The 21,887-nt window shown below is 36.6% G+C and overlaps 1 protein-coding gene and 1 long non-coding RNA gene across 3 annotated transcripts in view; one reads left to right on the top strand and one right to left on the bottom strand.

Moving 5' to 3' along the window:
* The window catches only part of LOC150099529 (uncharacterized), a 135,494-nt gene that overhangs the window by 5,424 nt on the left and 108,183 nt on the right, over window positions 1-21,887 (top strand). The gene's annotated exons all lie outside the window — the stretch shown is intronic.
* Inos (Inositol-3-phosphate synthase) lies at window positions 793-5,649 on the bottom strand. Of its 2 annotated transcripts, XM_090403799.1 has the most exons (6): window positions 5,540-5,649; window positions 5,205-5,328; window positions 4,167-4,328; window positions 3,450-3,983; window positions 3,028-3,351; window positions 793-1,582 (listed from the first exon to the last, which is right to left on the bottom strand). In XM_090403799.1, exons 2-6 carry the CDS (start codon window positions 5,313-5,315, stop codon window positions 1,031-1,033), a joined length of 1,683 nt encoding a protein of 560 aa, XP_090259925.1. In that variant the 5' UTR covers window positions 5,316-5,328; window positions 5,540-5,649; the 3' UTR covers window positions 793-1,030. The 2 variants fall into 2 exon arrangements, with proteins under 2 accessions (XP_090259925.1, XP_090259926.1); XM_090403800.1 differs by lacking the exon at window positions 5,540-5,649 and having other exon boundaries at window positions 5,205-5,437.

The raw sequence follows: 21,887 nt of genomic DNA, 5'->3' as shown, positions 1-21,887 counted from the left end.
CATCAAGAATAAGGGAATACGTCTTAATTACAATGTCAGAATGTCTTCTATCCCAATGGACAAGATTTCTGGATTCTTACATCCACTAAAAACTGTACAGCGGCTCATAAAGAAACCTGAGCTTATAAAATTCATTGCTCTTGTAGAATTTGCTATGTAGGCCGGACTGGACGATCCAGAGAGATACTTATGTCAGAACATGTAAAAAAAAACGAAGCATAAATCGGAATTAGCCTTTCGCAACACAAGTCAACCAAGTATTCTGGCAAATCCTCCCTAGAAATGTATTTATTTATTGATCATATTTAGGAATCATAACTAAAATTATAAAATTATTAAAGAATCTTCAGAAATGCTACTTACTCATACACAATGTAACAGAAACTAAGATTTAATTCTACACTAAGTTTTGTTCGCATTCATCAAAAATCTAACAACCGCGAATATGATACTCATTATGACTTAGAACATGACAGCAACAACTAGCTTTGTTCAAAACTCTTGTGTGTTATTCAATCCAATGTTTTTTGCCACTTTCGTTATATGTATTAAGACTATTTAAGTTGGTGAAAAATATGTGACGTGTAAATGGTCTCTCTAAAAGTTTTCGTCTCTCTCTCTCTTTTGTTAGAATTCTCGTTAATAAGCACGTGATATCCATACTGGAAGTGAAATGAACATTTGCTAAACTAGAGAAATATATATATATATATATATATACAGTATATAAAAGACACTGTATATATCGATGCCAGTGTTATTTTAAAACAGAACAAAAACAAGGAAACGACATTCTGATAATGATTTGGTTTTATTGTACGTGATACAAATAGCAGTTTATATTACAATGCACAAACAGATTAAAAAATATACACAAGGATGCACATCAAGGGAAATGATGATGTTTGCTGTTTTTTTGCTTGTGTGGTAAAAACTATCGTTTTATCCTAATTTCCCTGTGAGTAATGTCAAATTTGCGCGTTTAACAGATATACTATATACATGCTTGCTGATAGAAACTTCCTCGCAACTAGTGAGCGATAACGCTCTCGTTTACTAGGTTGCTTACGTAACCTTTGACCTTGCTGCTGTCGTAGACAATTTTGTGATCATTACCTCCTACTAAAGTGTTTTTCGATTTCTTGGCGCCTTCGTTAATTACTTTAGCTCCTCCTGTCACCCATTGCGATGGATCGCTGAGTTTGTGTTCGAGTCCCATGTGATTCTGGGGAGGAAGACCCAAACATGCTCGAAACACATTCTCGATGCACGCACGTTGCTTGAAAAGCGCGTTGACTACGGGTGCATTTTGTGGCACTAATGGAGCTTTGCATAAGTAACTGAGAATGGATAATACCGAATTGAAGGGTTGGAATATGGGCGAATCCCCAATAGAGAAAGTAATTCGTTGGCACACTTCGGTGAGGATGGCAAGGTCTAGAATGATTGGACTGGCCAGAAGGGAATCTTCGCAAGTGTTATGGACAACAACAGTGTTGTGTCCTCCCATCATGATTTCAGAAATATATTCATCCATGGCTCGCTTAGAGTCACCAACATAAGGTACGTACTTGATAACAACCTAGAAATAAATAAAATAAAATAAATCAAAACCACTTAGAATTCGCTTCTAAACTCCACACTTTTAAGTTGAATACAATGAACTTGAGGCAAGAAAAAACAGTGATTCTTTTATCGTATAAAAACAAGGAAATTAAATACACTTATTCGATTGTCAATAGATGGCGCTATAATGCTTATGATCCGATATTTACTTATTTTGGAGTCTATTTCTAGCCTAATTGCTATTACACAGGGCTGACAAGCATCTTCATCTAAATCTTTTTATTTCATTTTTACAGTATTGTTATTTAAAATAAGAATTTGCTATGCATCTTTAAATAATCGCTTTTGCATTGCATCAAAACGAATGCTAAAAATAAAAAACAAATATATTTGAAAATAATATTTCGTGAGAAATTAAACACATCCTTCTTGCTTTTAGAGCGCAGTCGCTGGCTTGATGAACCCTCCCCAATACTTACTAGATAAAGGATACACATGTCGTGTGTTGTAATACTATTGACAAAATATGTGTTCTGGATTTTTAAAAAAAATAATGTATCTACAAAAGAGTTAAGAGCTTCTCTTTATATTTGATCACATAAAATCTGATTTAGGTTAAATCTTGTATAATTAGAAGCCGTATTTAACTTTGTTCAGTCAAACTGTCTCTATTTTTATGGCTGTCCAGTTACTGGTAATGGATTTGATGTAGGCAAGTGTTTAGGAGATTCATCTATCTGTATTCGCCTAGGGAAAAAAGCTAATTACGTGTCCCTTCATTTGAAGAATATCGCTTGAGTTCTTATCGCTTAGAGATCGTTTCTTAAAAAAAAAACATCAATACATAAAGTTATTACTTCTATGATCACTGCAGAGAATCTTCTCTTTAAATATTGCATATTCATTTTGTGCGCACGTCCTTCTCAAAGATATTTAACAGTATACATTTTTTCATTTTTATATTTATTTTTCACATAGTCGGAAAACCCTGCTCTAGTGACCAAATGGAACTTTTTTTCAAACCCCTTCAAGCCTCTGATAAGCGGGGACGGTGGGTCTCGCAGCGGGTGATGAAATTTATTTCCCACTTAAAGACAAGCACAAACATACATGCCCACGCTGGGATTCGCTTCTGCAGCCTGTTGGTTGGAGAGCGGTTACGCTTTTCAATGAAACCGAAATAGTGTAAACAAACGTTCCACGTGCTTGTGATAAAACCGAAAAAAAAAAAAAAAAATGTCTGCCGCCAAGCACGCTCTAGTTTACTTTTATCGCGTTCTGTTACGAAGATAACTTTCTGGATTTATTTCTATTAAATCTGAATTTTATTTTTCTATTTATCAATACATTTAATAAGGATAAGCATTATACATTTAAGTTTCCTTAAAATTAAATTTAGTTGCAGCAGGAAATTATTAAGATAAAAAAAAAATCTACAGAAATTGTCATAAGAATACTTACACAGTGATCAGGTTTTTCTCCTTGACGATAGAGGACGCTGTTGGACTGCACCATGTCATCCACTACATTACTTTTAGATACTTCCTTGGAGCGAAATTGCTTTGGAGCCGACAGATTCTTTCCATCATTGTTACCAAGATGATTGTAGCTAACGATGGACACTGGCTTGATCCCCGCACTAACAAGAAAGTCTACCACTACACTCTTGAATTTAGTCTGACCTGATTTAAAATCATCTCCGCCAATGAACACTTTGTGCTTGTTAGCCAGTTCGACACACCCGGGAACGAAAGTATTTTGTGGAGATCCATTCAGATAGGCACACTGCAAAGAAAGAAAAGTTAGTAAATATGATTTTTATATCTTGTTTTTTAATCCTTTATTTTCGTTGTCATGCTTTGCAATGTAAAAAGCAAACTTACCCCTTCCAAGATGCTTGCTACAGCATACAAGGTGGAAGGAGACACTTCAGCAGAGTTTTGCTGAATGGCATTCAACAGATTCTCAGCAGTGTCGTTGAGTCCCGTAAGTGCATCACAGAAACGTTCCGTATTGGCGGTCCACAGTACAATGACTTTGTCCACTTTATGTTTGTTTCTAAAGTCTCGAATGTCCTTTCTCACTTGTTCCACCTGTTCCCACTTGTTTCCTGGAATCACGTTGTCTGCACGGCATTCTTGATTAGCAGCAATAAAATCGATGTTGTAAATAGCAGGCCTTGGAACCAAATGTTCCATGTGACTTTTTAGTTGTTGTTGCAAGTTGTAGTCGAGAACACGAGCGCGTTCCATAGCTACGGCCAAGTTGGCCGACGAAATGTCCCACCCATCGAATATGATGTTATTGGGATCGACCATAGGAAGTAGATCTTTCAGTGGGACATAAACTTCACCTTCTTCTGACGTACCAAGACATACAGTTGATGCTTGAGCAACGGATCCGAAGTAATTTGCCTTCTAGAATGGAAAGATAAAAAAAAATAAAGCAGTTTGTTTGTATTTACGATAAATAATCATTATTGTTGCTTTCTAATTTTATTTTACAATGGTACTGAGCATGTGTAGATAGATGAAACTCAAAAATTTTAAATTCACTTTAGAACTATAAAAAGGTTTTAATGATTTTCCGTAATACTTTACCTGCATTCCATCCTTCGTTGGCCATGACAATTGCAATCTATTAGCTATCGTAGCTGCTGTGACAGTACTACCATTGTTACCGCCCCAGCCAACCAGCATCACTCCAAGTTTTGGCACATGGCGCTCAGTTCGAAATGTCATGCGTGTGGCACGTGGTGTAACCTGCAGCAAAAGAGAATAAACTAGGTTAGATTCAGCCATTTTTTTTTTATTATTTATTTTATTGGATAATTTTAACCGACTACTTGTCCGTCTGCTTTATTCCACCCGAGATGTTCCCCAGTTTCCACCCCAGCTTTTTTTTTTTTAAATTGCCTTTAAAGTATAATGATGTATTATTTAGCTCTTAAGAGTTGCTATGCAAAAGTATTTTCTTCTCTTGCGTTTATTTTTAGTATCATTTGGGATGTTTATAAAAAAAAAATTGAAAAAAATGAAAAATAAGAATACATAAAAATTGAAATAAATAAAAAACAACTTTCAGTAAAAAAACAATTATAGGCTACCATATTCGTTTTAATAGGTTTAGTAATAATAAATAAATCTAATTACGCTCAGTTAGAATAGCTGAGGTGGGGGGGGGTGCTAAGTATTACCGAATCACTTTTTTTTAGGAAAGTAGTAAAAACCCAAAAAACTAATCAAGGTGTCCCAACATCCACACACGTGTATCCCTTCTATTTTGGAGCATTCGGAAAATGGAAAGAGGCCGGATCATTTCGACACGTGTCATCCTGTGACGTCATCATCCACTGCCTTTCGAAGCGGAAATTGCGTTTCACATTCGACAAGATTCAAAGCAATTGGTTTCAGTTTTTACCTTTAAGTAACAATTAAATATCTTTGCTCAGGCATATTAGTGTATAGCGGAACTCGATATTGATAAAAAAAATAATAAAGATTCGTATGTTCAGTTTCTAAATTTAATTTTTATAAATATTTTTGGAAAAAACCTTGAAATTTTCAAAAAGTTGAATAAAATTGTACATGCAAAAAAAAAAAAAAAATCTTGCATTTAAAAACATTTTAAGGACTTACTTTGTAACATCCATTTTCCTTGGCCACCGCTGTTGTCTCGTAAATGTAGCCAGCCTCGATATACTTCTCTGTGTAGCGAACGTTTGGACTCTGGACTTTAATGGACTCCATTATTACAAAGATTCTGTGGGAGGTAAGAAAAAAACTTTAATATCGTCTTGAAAAAATCTCACAATGAGAAAACTATGGAAAGGAATATCTCGAGGTGTACCTCACACCGTGCCGCATAAATGTAAAGACAGAAATGCGCATAAACGCGTCACCGTCGCGTTTCCTATAGAAAGACCGCGAATGAATTAATATTTGGCAAGAAGCCAGCAGAAACAAATCCTTACCTTAATTTGTAAAGTAGAAATCAATCGGGAAAAAAAAGAGGTAACAAAGATGCGGCGGATGACGATGGTCACTTTGCAATGTTCTCACCTAACTGAACAGTTCCCCTAAGCAAATTCAGCGTTTATATAGTGTTGAAAAAAAAACTCCTTTCGTTCCGAATGCTCTAGAACGGGAAATTTCCATCACGCATGTCCCCTGCTGACTTCCTGCTGAGCTATCGCGCGTGTCCTGAACTGTCGATTTCTCATTGGTCAACGAGCAATGTTGCTATAGTAACAGCTTGCAGCATCATGTTGCTGCCGGTGTATGAACTTTCTGGAAAACGACTGAGTGTGAAACCGGTCATGTTATGTAGTCTGTTAATGTGCATCCTTAACTAGTCGTCTGGGAAGATTTGCACGTGATTGATTTTATTATTATTTTTTTTTTTTCTCAGGAAGGGCAGTGAAATATTTCAAAACATCTAAGACATCTCAAAATAGCTTGTTTGATATCAGTAATCCATCAACACCCACACAGAAAAGAAAAAAAGGAAAAGAAGAAGAAAAAAAAAAACAACTAACCCAGTGAATAGCTGGCGACCTATATGTTTTCCTTTTCGCTAATGTTTGTATTCTTCCATACTTGAGTGTATTTTCCACTGCTCAAATATTCAACGAAAGGTGAATGCCTTTTGATAAGGTCTCATGCTTGTTATTAGTAAACACAATTGTTTAAATATTCATTCACTTTTTTTCCCCAAACATTAACGTCACTTGCCGAGTCTTAGAAGCGAGCCTTTTGAATAATACTACGTTTTCGACGTATTAACGGGTAAATACATTTTAAATAAATGATAAAAAAAAAAAAAAAAAACACGCATTGACCCCACATGACACCCATGTGCTGCAGGTTTTACAACCTTTCATTTTATTAAATGGTCTTATCACACTGATCAATGTTAGATATTTATGAAACTGCTTCCTTTTTTCCATACACAGCTTATTGCTCACTTAGTATATAATAATGCTATTGTAAAATGCACTTGATTATTTGTATAATTGCTTAATGTAAATGGCATATAATTTTATTTTGCCTACTTTATCCACTTCCATTTCCCAGGTCTTTCTAGCCAAAGGCAATCTAAGAAACCGAGTGAGCTACGGAAAGCATTTTATCTATTTATTTTTTATTTTTTATTATTTTTTTTTCATAGTCCGGAAACTCTGCTCTAAAGACCAGAAATGAATCTTTTTCAAGCTACTTTAGGCCTCCAGTAAACTGGGGTGTCTCACTCCGCCTAATGAAATTGATATCCCACCTAAAGACCGTCACAGACATCCATGCTCGTGTCCGGATTCGAACCCGTAGCCTGTTGGTTTGAGAGCCGGTACATTAACCAGTCTGACAACTTAATCCAAACCTTTTTCCTTCCTCGTTCAGGCTTCGCCAGATCTGCATTTTGGTGAGCATCCTGGCATATTTACAGGATTTCCATCTTCTCTTTTATTAATTCTCACAAATCGCAAGAGGATATCTTCTCGCAAATCCTGGGAAGATAGAAATCTTCCCAGGATTTGCGAGAAGATATCCTCTTAGATGGGATATTGGCTGTCGTTTATTCTGACTAAGTAACTAAACCAACGTCACAGAGATTCATCGATCACAGATGACTGACAAATGGTTTCATTAAAATTGAATCGTACTGTTTTCTTTTGTACAACATATATTTTGTTTTATTTTCAATTTTAATAGGAAATCTTATTTGGTGTAGAAGGTAACAGTTATGCTGATTGTAGAGAGATCTTTGTTTTAGTGCTTCTTTCATGTGAATCCTGTGCTTTTTATATCTAAAAGAAGAGCTGTATTGCAGCTGAGGTTGCTTCCATCATTTTTGGTCAACTATCTTTTCTAACTGATGATTTCCTCGAGGTGCTGAAAACATTTTACTTGCATAAATGCCTTGATTTATCATGCTGTTCCATATTTCAGCTGTGAATGTTAATGTGAGTTCCATTCACGAAACGTTGTAAGTCTATATCACATTAGTACCGTTGGCGGACAAAGGGTCGAATAATACGTTAGTTCCTATCTAAATAAGGTACATTTATAAGCCACTTCAACTCCTCAGTAAACTGTGGTAGTGGTGGTGGTCACCGTACGATGATCACCTGCCGCTTAACGGCATTCACAAACACCCATCCACAATTGCAAATCCACAGCCTATCTTGCTGAGAGAGAGAGAGAGAGAGAGAGAGAGAGAGAGAGAGAGAGAGAGAGTGTGTGTGTGTGTAGCAATATCGACTTGGATATAGATCCTTAAGAAATCAGCATGACTTTTTTTTTAGTGCTGATGCCTACATTAGCACTAATGTAGGCATCAGCACTAAAAAATTGATGCTTGATTCACAGAAGTCGTGTTGCAGCGCACGCTTTAATTCCTAGTATAGTACGCCCACCGATTTGAGATCCTTCGACACTTCTGCGCATCTCATAAAAAGGAGAATCCATTCTGATAATAGGGTAATCAGTCCGTATTGTGGGATGAGTTGTTTATTATTAACAGACGGAAAATTAACTTCTTTTTTATGATTATTGTAGTTAACTATGTTGCTTGTATAACAGTTGGAAAATTTTACCTATAAAGCACGTGATTTCGCGTGTTGGCGACCAATTCAGACGTCCTTCATTTCTTTCTCCCCTTCAGCATGAATCGACTATTCTTGGAAAGACGCGAAGCAGGGACCTACAAACGGTGGGCGAACTATAACACTAATATCATTGGCTCTTACTCACAAATGAAACGAGGTATCCTTCAAATTTAAAAAGAGACTTTTCCTTCGGAGAAAGCAGACAAAATGCATTTACGATGTGCATTAGTATTGTGTGGCCATACTATGTAAATGATCTCTTAGGCGATGAGTCAAGGTCTCCATCGAAAGTGCATTATAATATTTATGCATAATATTTTTGGTTCAAATGATCAGCTTTATAATTTTGTACTGTCGTGATATTAATCTATTTAGCTTATAATCTGCACTAATAATAATCTGTAATAAATAATTTCTATAATATTTTTAATAAATTTATTTATATTTACAGCTTTAATAGTGTTATAAAATTATAAAAAATAAAATGTTATATAAAATAAAATATAAATTTTTCAGGGATACGGTTTGTATACAGAGTTAACAGGAAAGCTATTGTTATATAATCGTATAAGCATATATATTTAGTCATCTCATATGTGTCATAATTAACGAAAGATATTATATAAATATAATCAATTGTAAATGGTATCCTCTAAGCTACTTGGATAATTATGTTTAGTTGATAAGGTATTATCACTTACCGCATAATGTAGCTGCTAGTCTATTTATAATTTATAATTTCTGTATAAGAAGTCCATAGAGTTTTCTTAAAGTCTATGTACGTGAAGCTTGTTTGCTGGTTCATTAGAGGTTCGTTTAACATGGAAGGTACTGCGCATAGTATCTTAACGCTTGGCCATAGGTGTTATCGTAGCCACTGGGAATGATTGTCTTGGGTGTTGACGAACTGTGCAAGTTTTGGTTGTTGTTTTGCTCTTTATTGTTTGTTGTAGCAGTGTATTCCTTCTTTACAACTTTACTTTATAATGTCGTAAAGAAAGAAAGAATATTTAGAATCTCCTGTGTCCCTGCACTGCTTTCTCTTGGCTCTTGAGTGGTTACATTTGTAATTTGCCAATTGCACAATTCATCCTCCCTCTCAAGTTTCTATATTTTGTATTTCTTTTTAAGGCTGTTAATAGGGTTAGTTCGCTTCATATCGTAAATATCGAAATATTTTCCTTTTGTTACCATGGCATTACATGAACATTTTCTCCTACATTGCTTCCATCCGTTTCATGGCAAATAGATAGCTTTTCAATAGATAGTGATTGAAGTCTGGGATATCTGTTCAGCACAAGGGTGTTTTTAGAGAGCTAAAATGTTTGCATTAATTTTTTATTATTATTATTAATTTGTATGATGGATCCAGTACAGTCAACAAGTTCTGGTGTTAAACCTTTCAGTCGCTCTTGCAAAAGAATATTGTGCTGACATTCTGCGAAAAAGAATCGTTACAAGCCAGTCTCCTTGTTCCAATTAATCGTGTTACAAAACATGCAAGTGAAATTGCGGGCGTATCGGAGTCGACTGCTAAAAGACTTCGTATGGAATCAAAAGGTGAAGGTAAGCCAAAATTTAAATCTCTTAAAAAAAGCGCCAAAGAAAGAAAACCATCGAAAACGTAGCTTTGAATGATTTTGATGTTGGCGTTATATGAACTATTCACAAATTTTACGTAGTCAAGAAAACAGTGCCAATTGTTCTTAAATCGATTCCTGTGCTGAAAGAAAAAAATTAATTTTCCTTGGAAAAGAGAGACTTTAAGGAAAATACTTCATGAAATCGGATTTTGTTTCAAAGTCACAGAATAAAAGGAAACTTATCATGGAGCGAAGTTACATTATTTTATCTAGAATGCAGTATTTGAGAGCAATACGACATTTCGGGGAGGAGAAAAGACCGATTGTGTATCTAGATGAAACTTGGATTGACAGTAATTTAACTTTTGGAAATTGTTGGCGATCTAAAGAAGAATGTGGAGTGTTACAAACCGGAAATGCCTCGTGGCGAATAAAATTTTTGTGCGCGGGTGGAGAATTTTTTTTTTTTTTTTACCGAATTCAACTTTACTTTATAAAGCCAATTCAGAATTCAACTATTGAAAATTACCATGGATAAATGAATTCTACGATCTTCGAAAAGTGGGCAGAAGAAAAACTGATTCCAAATCTTCCTGTAAAAACCTTCCAAACCTTCTTAATACCATCTTTCATCGATGAAAAATAGGTATTTTAGTAGAATCGTTTGGATTTTGTCACCTCACGTGTTGCTAAATTCAGCACTCTTTTATTATCAACTCTGCTTTTTTATGCTGCTGTTTTAATTGATAATGCTCCATATCGCTCCATCCAATTAAACAAAGTTCCAATTGTTGTAATTTGATACATTGCTCAAAGAGCATGGATTCCTAGAGGTGAGGCTGCCACCATACCATCATTGTGATATTAATGCTATTGAGTATGTTTGGTAAATTTGTCATAGCAACGTAACTGGGGATATTGATATTTCGAAACTTTTAAGCTTTCAGAACACGCGATTAGAAGTATTACAGCTTAAAACTGGGGAAAATGTTGCTCTTAGGTCGCCTCATTGGAAAATATGTATTGGGACAGAGACGGAATTATCGAAGAATAATGCGAACCTTTGGTGATCAATGTAAGTGAAAGTGATGGTGATTCGGACACCGATTCAGATAACTATGAAGATTAAAAGGATTTGATAATGGTATTTTTTTTTTCAAACTTTTATGCATGGTTTTGTTAAAGAGTCACAACAAGTCATAAATAATTAATAATTTTATTAATACTATACGTAAATTTTTTCCAACTGTTATATAAGCAAAATAGTCACTACTTTAAAAACTAGAATGTTCATAAACGAAAAGCTAATTTTCCGACCTGTAATAATAAACAAACTCATCCCACAAGACGGATTGATTAACCTATTATAATGGATTCTCCTTATTCTTCCATGCGCAGAAGTGTCGAAGGGTCTAGCATCTGTGGGCGTACAGTAGGTTGAATGAGTTTAAGAAAAGGTATGACAGAGAGTTTGGTGTGGTATTAATAGTTCATAGGTTTAAAGAAATACATTGGCACTACGTTTTTTTTAATTTTTTTAATAAACAGTGGTAATTGAATTACTGATTGGTATGCGAATTTTATTTTTAAATTATTGAAGCTTTAAATCTACAGCATACAATTGTTCATGCGCAGAAGATAAAGGCCTACATGTTTCATCAGCAAATGAGAAACATAGAAAATACCATTAGTGATTGGTATTAAAATTACTTTTTCTTCTCTAAACAGCAGTAGTTAACCTATGAATCGAAACAGTTATTTTCAATTACTGCCTCAGGGTTATGAGACAAGTGTATTTTATGTCTTTTAATGTGTCAGTCCGGTTTGCCTTTTTTTTTTGGGATGACAAACATGAGTTTCCGAGAGAGAGAGAGAGAGAGTGAGAGAAAGACAGAGAGAGGAAAAACGCTGCCACTTCCGAATGAGACTCCAAACAATTAATGTACATTCGATTCTCATTGAATTTAAATGCATATCAATATGATATGATACGTGCATATCAATGTAGGTTGATTGGTTATGGAGAATTGCTCTCTCATTTCCACTTTCACTTGTGGCACCCTCCTATTCAAGATTATCAAAATCTCTATCTACAGAGAATACAGGGTGATTATAATTAAAGTATTATAATCACCCTTTATTCTCCACATTTCGAAAACCTGTAACTGGGTAACTACTCTGCAGAGCGATTTAATATTTAGCATGATGGTGTGTACGGCAATGGAATTTTATTTTGCGCAAAAAAAAAAAACACGTTAAGTCTAAAACTTGCCACGAGGGCGAACATGGCGTTGCAATACCGGTGGGTAATTCAAAAAACGTATGCGCGTTGGTGGTTATGTTGTTACACATAACCACCAACGCGCATATCGAACAAGAACATGTTCGATATGCTGTCCTCCGTTGTCTGCAACATGCTGAAATCGCAAAATTGCATGCTCAACCACGGAACGTCAAGTTTCACTCGAAATGTTGTGGATATGGCATGGAATGCTGGTCTTGAGGTCCACTAGGTTGATTATGTGTCCACAATAGACAACGTCATTGAGATGTCCCCACACCCAAAAAGTCTCAGAGATTCAGATCTGGCAAGCGTGCTGGCCACGCTGTTTGAAAATGGTGGCTGATGATTCTGTGGTAAAATGTGTCTGGAGCAACCACTTGATGGGGGAGAGGGGTGAGGAGGTGCACCATCCTGCAAAAAACTGTCAAATCCAGACGTTGACGCTGTTGAATTGTTGGAATAATCTGATTGGCTAACAGAGATGCATATCGCTGGCCATTAATCATGCAGGTAACGAGACTAGCAGGACCGAGCTCCTCGAAAAAGAAAGGTCCGATAATGAATGAAAATTAAAAAATATAAATACAAATGGATGGAACACGTTGAAAGAATGAAAACACAAAGATTAACAAAACAAACCTCAAATTGCAAACCATTAGGAAAAAGAAAACCAGGACGTCCTCTTAAGAGATTCAACGATGACCTCTAAGGCCGGAACAAGCCACTCTAGGCCTAAATCCTTGATAGGCATGATGATGATGATAATGAATGCCGCTGTTAAACTGCGCCAAACGGTTACCTTCAGGGAATGAAGCGGAATCTGTCGCACGACGTGTGGGTTTGAGGTTACCCAAATTCTTCAGTTGTGTATATTCGCAGTGCCGTCCAGATGGAAGTGAGCTTCGTCAGTTCAGAAAATGTTCCATCGCCAGTCGGAGTTCCAGCAAGAAACTGCAGGACCAAAGTTTTTTCGTGCATCCCGGTCAGGAATAAGCAATTGCTGAATGTGGGAAATCTTGTAAGGATAACTGCGCAGAATTTGACTTACGACTTTGTGAAACGTGCTTACGGGTTTGTCTAAAGACTGTGAAATACGAAGTGCGCTGCTGCTTCCTGCGACATTTGCCATCCTTTCTTCCTCCACTGTTTGCCGTTCGATGGGCTTCCATCTGACAGTCCACTGCCAGGTTTAAGATCTAAGGAACCAGCTTCTTCAATTTCCGGATCATTTATCGTAAACCATTTGCAGTTATAGGACTTGTTTTTAATCGCTTTAATGTTCTGAATGCTGTCAACGAACAACTGTTATTTTGGTCAAACAACTTCACGAGAAGTGCGCGGTCCTTATGTAACGGTGACATTGTGTTTTTACACGTTGTCTGCTCACGGGCAATGAACTGCCGCATTCCTCAGCTACCTGCTTTTATAGTAGCTTCTTTCGAAGCATAAGTCATTTGGGTAAATGGTATGGTCGCACCGTCAGGTGTAATTGAAAATGGTTCAAAATTCTAAGTACGAACTTTGAGGGGAGATAGAGAACATCAAAATCAATCATATTCACATAGGAAACAACTGTTTTCAATTACACCTGAGTTTAATTTTAGATTATTATGTGACGGTCTTAAAACTATCAAGAAATTCCATTAAATAATATAAAATATTCATCACCTTCTTGGGAATGTTCACTGAACTTTGATACTGTGTAAGTTGAACTTTATTACGTACATCAATTGTATGGTATTCATTTCCATTAGGGAAAAAATAGTACTGTGCATATATTCCTATTTGCAACCATATTTAATCTAGTGCAAGCAACAGTGAAATGTATATGCAAGGTATCAGTCACTGATGATATCACAATAAATGTTGAATTTAGTCTATGGAGATTTGTTTCCCCCCTGTGATATAGACCAATACGTATCCTAAGATGTGTGCGCTTGCATTATTTGTATTGAAGTCAACTACTGTTTCGCTATTCAAGTGATATACGAATACAATATACAATATAATAATCATTCCATTCGTGTTTTAGTCAAAGAAGAATTTTGCTTTATGCTATTCGTGATGATTGAGATAAGTTACGAAAACCTTGGGGGTACCACGGGCGCTTCTGCAGTAGGGATTCTTATCGCTCGTGATAATAAGATAATGGTTAACTTCGGGACTATTACTCAAACGAAATCCATCTAGGACGTGAAGAACTTTTATTAGGGCTTTTCAATTGAAGGTGGGTTCACTGGTCTATACTGACAAACGCTATGTACACAAAAGAATATATACAGGGTGGTTCGAAATTCTAAGTACGAACTTTGAGGGGAGATAGAGAACATCAAAATCAATCATATTCACATAGGAAAGCATGACCGGAAACGCCACCCGAAAGTGATAGGTGGCGCTGTTCGCCAGCGCTCCAGGTGAACAATTGGGGCTTCCTCATTTAAGCCTTCGACGTCGTACGAAGAACATGCGTCGTTTTACGAACGCTGGGATGGCAGATATGCACCTCGCTTACCATATTATGTATCCAACTACTATTGAACTGTTCCCCTAATAAAGTTTTTTACACTATTTACTGCCTTGTGTTATTTCTGTATCTTTGTGTCCCTGTTAGTACCTTCCGGTGGCGTTCCATATATATATATATATAGTAGTCATAAGACTAGCTACCTTTTCGTAAAGTACGGTTACGAAAGCAGATCATGGTCTGTGTGGACCTTAAGTACCATAGATTATTATTATTTTTATCACGCATCGACATATATTGAGAGAAGTCACATAAGTAGTATGTAACCACGATCCCAACTTGTGGATAGAGTAAGATGGACAAGGGCACGCCAAGGGTATTTGCCGCCCGTGTGCAAACTTTTATCGGCCACCACTAATACTGCATTGCACAATCCAAATTAGATATTAGCTACATAAAATGTCGTCCTATCAATGTTGCAGCCCGGGTGCGGTGTACCCTGGGTTATCGCGGCCCTGTAGATGGATGACGTGTCATAATATGAGCAAATTCAATGGAGACTTTTTCTTTATTTGGAATTCATATAGTTAAGCGTACCAAATAATTATGTTTGAATTGTATGTAATGTAAAATTTTTAATTTTTCATTTTACATACAAACATTTTACATATTACATACTGCATCGACAAGGGATTAAAATTGCCTTCTTTCCGCTAAACAAGATTTCAAGTCTCCTTACACCTCCAAAATCTCTCCCATCTTCTGTTTTTTAAAAAAGAAACACTTGGAGTTTATAAGATCGCCTGCATTTGTCGAATGTGTTACGTAGGACACACTGGCAGGTCAGAAGAAAAAGCATAACAAAACATTTTAAGGACACAGAGAAAAAAAAGGAAAAACACAAATTAGGATTAGCAATACATAACAGAAACCAAACACCAAGTATTATTATTGTGGCACCATTCTAAAATGATCTACATGGACAATTTCTATTCCGGGCATAATCTTGCATCAAAATCTAGCCTTCTTCCATAAAAGGTCTGACTCACGCAAACCTTGGTAGCACGCATATCACATCACTAACCATCGAGATGCAAAATTGAACATGCACGTATTCCATTGTTAGCCTTTATTTTCTTCAAATATTAAACATGGTTATCGTTATTTGCTTATTCACTATTTTCTCCTGAGGAAGTGAGCCATAGTTGTTTACGAAACTAGTCGTGTTAAATAATATTTTTCTATCAGTTCTATATGATATGCATACTGGCCTTAAATAATACAATGTTTAATTTTGAACCAGTCATATATCGAAATGGGTTTGTTCACTAATATTTTTAACTTTAAACTCTGGAAATTGGTAAAAACTTAAATTAACCAAAAAAATTAATTTGGAGATAATTTCCAGTAAGATCTTTTGAGCCGGAAAACTTTATCATCCATAATTTTATATGGATAACTGGTTTTATTATCGTAATGAAGAATAAAATAAAATTTAATTAAATTCTGCAAGTTCTTTATTCCCCAAAGGAAAATGTCGGAACTCCTTTAACATAAAAGAATACATTTATTTTGCTACTTAATGGTAGCAAAATCTCGTAAGTAAAAGCGAAACTTGCTGGTTATAATGTTTTACTTTTGGTTTATTAATAATGAACTCAGTTATTTTGATTTATCTCTTTTTTTGGGGGGTGGGGGATCCCCTCGTTCCTATAAATTAGAACACAAATTGTTGAGCGCAGTGAGGAGTCAGAACGTTCTCCTCCCAGAGACGTTTCTAGAACTCCGAATATTGTTTTCACACTCTAGTCTTGGATCACATTACATGATACTGAGTTCATCTCATGACCGCGACATTCTCTAAACCCACTGTTGGGAACTTCAGGTTCTCGATATAAACAGATCGTCCAAAGTCCCCCATGCAAGCAAACGAAACAATATCGTAAGAGCTATTATTTAATCAAACATTACTAGTGGAAAGTTCCGATGATGAAGTTTGATGTGTTGGTTCGAAACTTTGTCTCCACTGACACCCTTCCATTATTTTCATTAGAGATGATAAACATTACTGGCGCTGATCAAACTGCTACGAATTAATGGTAACATTGCTAGGGTTTAAGCACATGCAACGACTGCAGTACAGACTTCATTCCAGTGTAATGCATAGAGTTAATTAATTCTAACGCTGCTTTTGGATGATATACTTTATTTTATAGTTACTTAAAATACTTGAAAGTAACAAACATTTATTCAGAATTGCTGTTATTATTATTATTATTATTATTATTATTATTATTATTATTATTATTATTATTATTATTATCATTATTATTCATGCAATGATGATACACTTACCACTTCAGGAATTGTTATAAGAGTTTTAAGACTGAAGTGAGATAGCTGGTCATAACTGAACAGAGGTGTTAAGGTTATCCTCCGGGTAACTAGGATTATTCATCTCTTAAAACAAGTAAACTGCAGAAAAAAACACGTGATTAACAAATAAATACTTCATAGCCCTGTTGCTCCGTCATAATTCCAACCAAGCTAACTAATCTCTTCTTTTGTCATATGTTGCTCTGTGATGTCGCTTCTTTAAGATATGATAAAGTTGGATGTCTTTATCATATCTTCTCTGTTCTAAATTTTTGTAAGCAATCCAACCTTAATCTCTTCTCAGTCAGCATTCCACAGACCGGTATTTTCTTAAGCTATTTGCCCACGTATCTGCCCCCATCGCCATCACGGAATCTAAGCGACAAATTCTGAATACCAGATTCCAAATGTAGCATTTTAAGTGGAAGAATGATTTCCTGGTACCTAGTTTTTACCACGTGAGCACGTCGAATATCTCCTGAGCTTTAACATCCCTGTCCATTATCATTCCTAGTCTGACGAATTTCTTGCAGTGAATTTTCATCATGTAATATTCAATCTGCAGTCTGGTCAGTCCGAAATCCATAAATAATCTTGCCCTTGAGAATATTTAATAACAAATAAGAAATGATCCTTATAAAAATTCAAATAAATTCTTTAAGAATCATTTCTTATTTTTTTATGTTATCCCACCCACGATAGGAACCTGTAGTGAATTAGTAGGGTAGTGGGCTAAATAATCCTGATAGTTGACATGCAAAAGAACATCTATTTCCAATTCTTTTACAATATAGTTAACATGCAAGTTGAGCGGCAGTGGCTCAAGGGCAGAGTTCTGCGACACACCATTTGTAACCCTGGACACCATCACGAACCACGTTTTGATATTTGTAATCAACTGTCCCCTTTTTCAGGCCTCCATAGTGCAGTCAGATCTCGATACATCAATCTCTGTTACATTGAATATGATTAGATCGTAATATATGCAGTTAACATTTTCTTGCTGTAGTGCAAGGAACAACAGCTATCCCATGAAACCTACTTCTTATCTATCATCATCTATTCGAACCTTTTTGCAATAACATTCTCATATCATTTTGCAAACTTCTTTTACTTATCAGTTATTTACCAGTGTACTCTTTCATGATATGCTGAGATTTGTATGTTTAAATCTCTTTCTTTTTAATTTTGTTCTTCTGAACAAACCTTCATCCGACGTTTTGTGCGGAAGTTCAAGTAGTCCATTTAGTTTTGTTCAAACCTATCTGGAATTCTGAAGGCAAATGGTGTGTAAAGGAAAACAAAACATATTTGACTCCACCTCTGTCTCTTAAGATTCTTGTACCTTTTCAGTACAAAACTGTTTAATTAGTCATTTGAAGGTACTCTTAAATTATGACGTCTATCGACGTAACTGTCTACCCCTGAATGCAGGTTATCAGTATTGTCTGGGTTGCCTGATTCTAAATCAATATGGTCTAACTCTAGCGCTACAATTTATTGCAAACAAAACTTCTAAGAGAACATACGAGGATGGTCTGAAAAGTTCTTGGCCTCGACCATAGATGGCAACACCATCAGCACGATTTTTTTCCTAAGTTGGTACATCTGTCATAAGCATCCATGTGAAATTGCACGTCATTCTATCAAGTAGTTTATTTTATACAGCTGTCTGAAGCAAAGGTGTTTCCTGTATCCCTTGAAATGGATAACATTTAGTATCGTGCGGTTATAAAATTCTTTGTAAAAGAAGGTTTAACGCCAAAAAAATTTATTCGAAGTTCATAAAAGTTTATGGGCCCTCTTCTCATCCTTGAAGATGATCCACGTGAAGGACGTCCAAAAAGAGTAACAACACCATAAATCATTGATGAAGTGCACGATATGGTACTGGATGACCGGTGAGTCAAAGTGCGTGATATTGCTGAGACTATAGACATTTCAAAAGAAAGTGTAGGATATATATTGTGCGAAGAATTGCAAATGAAAAAACTTTGTGCAAGATGGGTGCCGGGCAGATCAAAAAATCGTTCATATGAAAAACTCTGAACAGTGCTTGGAGCGTTTTAACAAGAATAAAACTGATTTATTACTATGAATGATACTTGGATTCACCATTACACACCAGAATCCAAACAACAGTCAAAACAGTGGACAGAAGCCGGTTGTTCAGCGCCAAAGAAGACAAAGTTGGAGTTATCAGCAGGAAAGGTCACGGCATCGGTGTTTTGAGATGCAAAAGGCATTTTGTTTATTAATTTTATTTCGTCTAGTCCAGACTAGACGAAAAAATTCGTGAGAAAAGACCCGGTTTGCAGAAGAAAAAAATCATCTTTCATCAGGACAATGCACCTGCCCACAAAGGTGTTTTGGCAATGGGAAAATTAAGGGATCTGCACTATGAATTGTTGGGACATCTGCCCTATTCCCCAGATTTGGCTTTCTCTGACTTCTATCTCTTTACAAAATTAAAACTCTTGCTCGCCGGTCAGCGTTTTTGTTCGAATCAAGAGTTGATTGCAGCTGTAGAGGGGGCATTTTGCAGATCTTACTGAAAACCACTACAGGGACGGGATAATAATAATTATTATTATTATTACGGGCAACTCCAGTGAGTCCTTAGACTCATCGAGGGAGGCCCCAAATCATGATCATCACAACTATTCGACATTCACACAGTATCTATCATACCTTGCCTTAAACTCATTCACTGTCACAGCACCCACAACAGACTCTAGCAACTTATTCCACTCATTCACCACTCTCCAAGTAAAGAACCCAGCTCTAACACCCTTACTAACCACACTCTTGCCCAGCTTCCATGGATGCCCCCTTGTCCTCCCACCACCAGTCCTGTTTTCAAAAATATCTTCTGAATTAATCTTATAGAAACCCTTCAGTAATTTGAATGTCTCAATCATATCTCCCCTTTTCCGCCTATCAACCAATTTCTGCAACACACAAATCTTCAACCTGTTCTCATAAAGTTCATTCCACAGACCTGCTATTATCTTGGTCACTCGCCTCTGGATCATCTCAACCTCCTCCCCATCAAGAAGAAGAAACCTAGGTGACCAAATCTGGGCACAGTAGTCGAGACGGGGTCTTATCAAGGCTCGATACAAAGGAACAATAACATGCTTGTCAAAGTATTCTTCAGCAACCAAGTGATTTGATGAGCTGATTTGGCCACTTTTGCAATGTGTCCCCTAAAATTCAACTCCCTATCCACCAACACTCCTAAATCTCTCGCCTCCTCAATTTCCTGGAGTACAGTTACAATGTAATAAACTGCTGCTAATCTTTTCACCCCAAAATGTATAACCTTACATTTTGCTACATTAAATTGACATCCATTCTCCTTAGCCCAGACCTCCAATCTATCCAAATCATCCTGGAAAATTTTGACATCATCTGCATTCACTATTACCCTACCCAACTTTGCATCATCCGCAAACAAATGAACTGTTCCTCTCAGATCCTTTCCTATATCATTAATGAAGAAATCAAATTAAATAGCAGTGGTCCAAGAACAGATCCTTGTGGCAAACCAATAGGCACAGGCCGTCTTTTGGACTCGACTCATTAATAATCCACTCTCTGATATCTCTCCATCAACCACCCTCCTATCCATCTCACCAATCCTATATCCATCCCCATATGCTGCATTTTACTGATTAGAATTCCATGTGGTATCCTGTCAAAGGCCTTAGCAAGGTCCAGTAGAATCACTGTAAACCCATTACCCTTATCCAGTTCAGCCGTCACTGTGTTATAATACGTGAGCAAGTTACTGAGGCATGACCTACCCTTCACAAAACCATGCTGTCCCCGATACAGTATCCCATTTTCATCTATCCAATCTTGTATTTTCCTCTTGACTATTTTCTCCAAGACCTTGATAATGATTCCTGTTATGCTGATTGGCAGGTAATTTTGAACAGCAGCCTCGGAACTACCTTTATGCATCCGAACTATTTTCCCCTCTTTCCACCCCCTTGGGACTGACCCAGACCCGAGGCTCAAATTAAACAAAATGGTTCAAGGGCACTGACAATTCTTTAGCTGCTTCACGTACGACACGAGCTGGTATACCATCCAATCCCATAGATGTATTGACATTGAGGTTCTGTAATAGACTATTTACCTCTACTTCATCATCACAATTCCAGTATAAGCTGTTGGTTCTTCCATTACTGCAATGTCATCACCTGAATGATATACTTGCAGAGTGCTCGCTCAGTAATTCCACTATATCGACTGATTCGGTTACCTCCCTACCCTCAGCATTTTTTAAAATCATTCTGCCATGAACATTTTCCCTTTTACTTGCAACATATTGAAAAAACTGAAAATTGCATGGCCAATATTCTTTCATAATCCGCTTTTGCTTTTCTTACCACCCTTGTTACCTTTCTGGCCTGAGCTTTATACTGTTCCTGCACCTGCAGGTCACATTTCTCCTTAAATTCCCTCCACAATTGTTTCTTTCTTTTTTTGCAGCTTAAGCTTAATAGTGTTATTCATCCATTTAACCCCTAGTTGATTTATTATTTGGACTCTTGGTATACAATTAACCATTGCCTCCTGCAAACACTTCTTAACCACCTCCCATGCACTATCAACATCCAGCCCTTGAAATTTTACATGCCACGACACCGAGCTAAGCACACTCCTAAGCTTGTCATACTTACCAGCCCGGTAATTCCACATGTACCCTGTCTTAATTGTAAATTCCACTCCTTTAGCCACCTCCCAAGTCATGACCTTATGATCACTCTCACCAATTGGTGGCAACATGGTCATGTTCGTTACAGCCACATTCTCAGATGCGATTACTAGGTCAAGCACTCTCTTCTCCCTAGTATTTTCCATTACATGCTGTCACAGATAGTTGTCCCTTAATAACCGCATAAAATCCAATTCCTTCCTCCCATGTGCCCTCTCCTCCTTCCAGTGAATGTTACCATAATTGAAATCCCCCATAATAATTACTCTCCTTCCACTCAT

The sequence above is a fragment of the Typopeltis vanoorti genome, chromosome 14, assembly GCF_054136105.1.
Source record: "Typopeltis vanoorti isolate ZY-2024b chromosome 14, IOZ_Tvanoo_1.0, whole genome shotgun sequence".
NCBI classification, from domain to species: Eukaryota; Metazoa; Arthropoda; class Arachnida; order Uropygi; family Thelyphonidae; genus Typopeltis; species Typopeltis vanoorti.
The sequence above is the reverse complement of the archived record's forward strand: the minus strand, read 5'-3'. Positions and strand labels throughout refer to the sequence as shown.

Bases quoted from the DNA above. Each gene is read 5' to 3' on its own strand.
- Inos (XM_090403799.1), bottom strand. From the start codon at position 5,315: ATGGAGTCCATTAAAGTCCAGAGTCCAAACGTTCGCTACACAGAGAAG. The intron at 3,984-4,166 runs GTAAAGTATTAC...TTTCCATTCTAG, and splicing joins CAACGAAGGATGGAATGCAG to AAGGCAAATTACTTCGGATC. The intron at 1,583-3,027 runs GTAAGTATTCTT...ATTTATTTCTAG, and splicing joins GAGAAAAACCTGATCACTGT to GTTGTTATCAAGTACGTACC.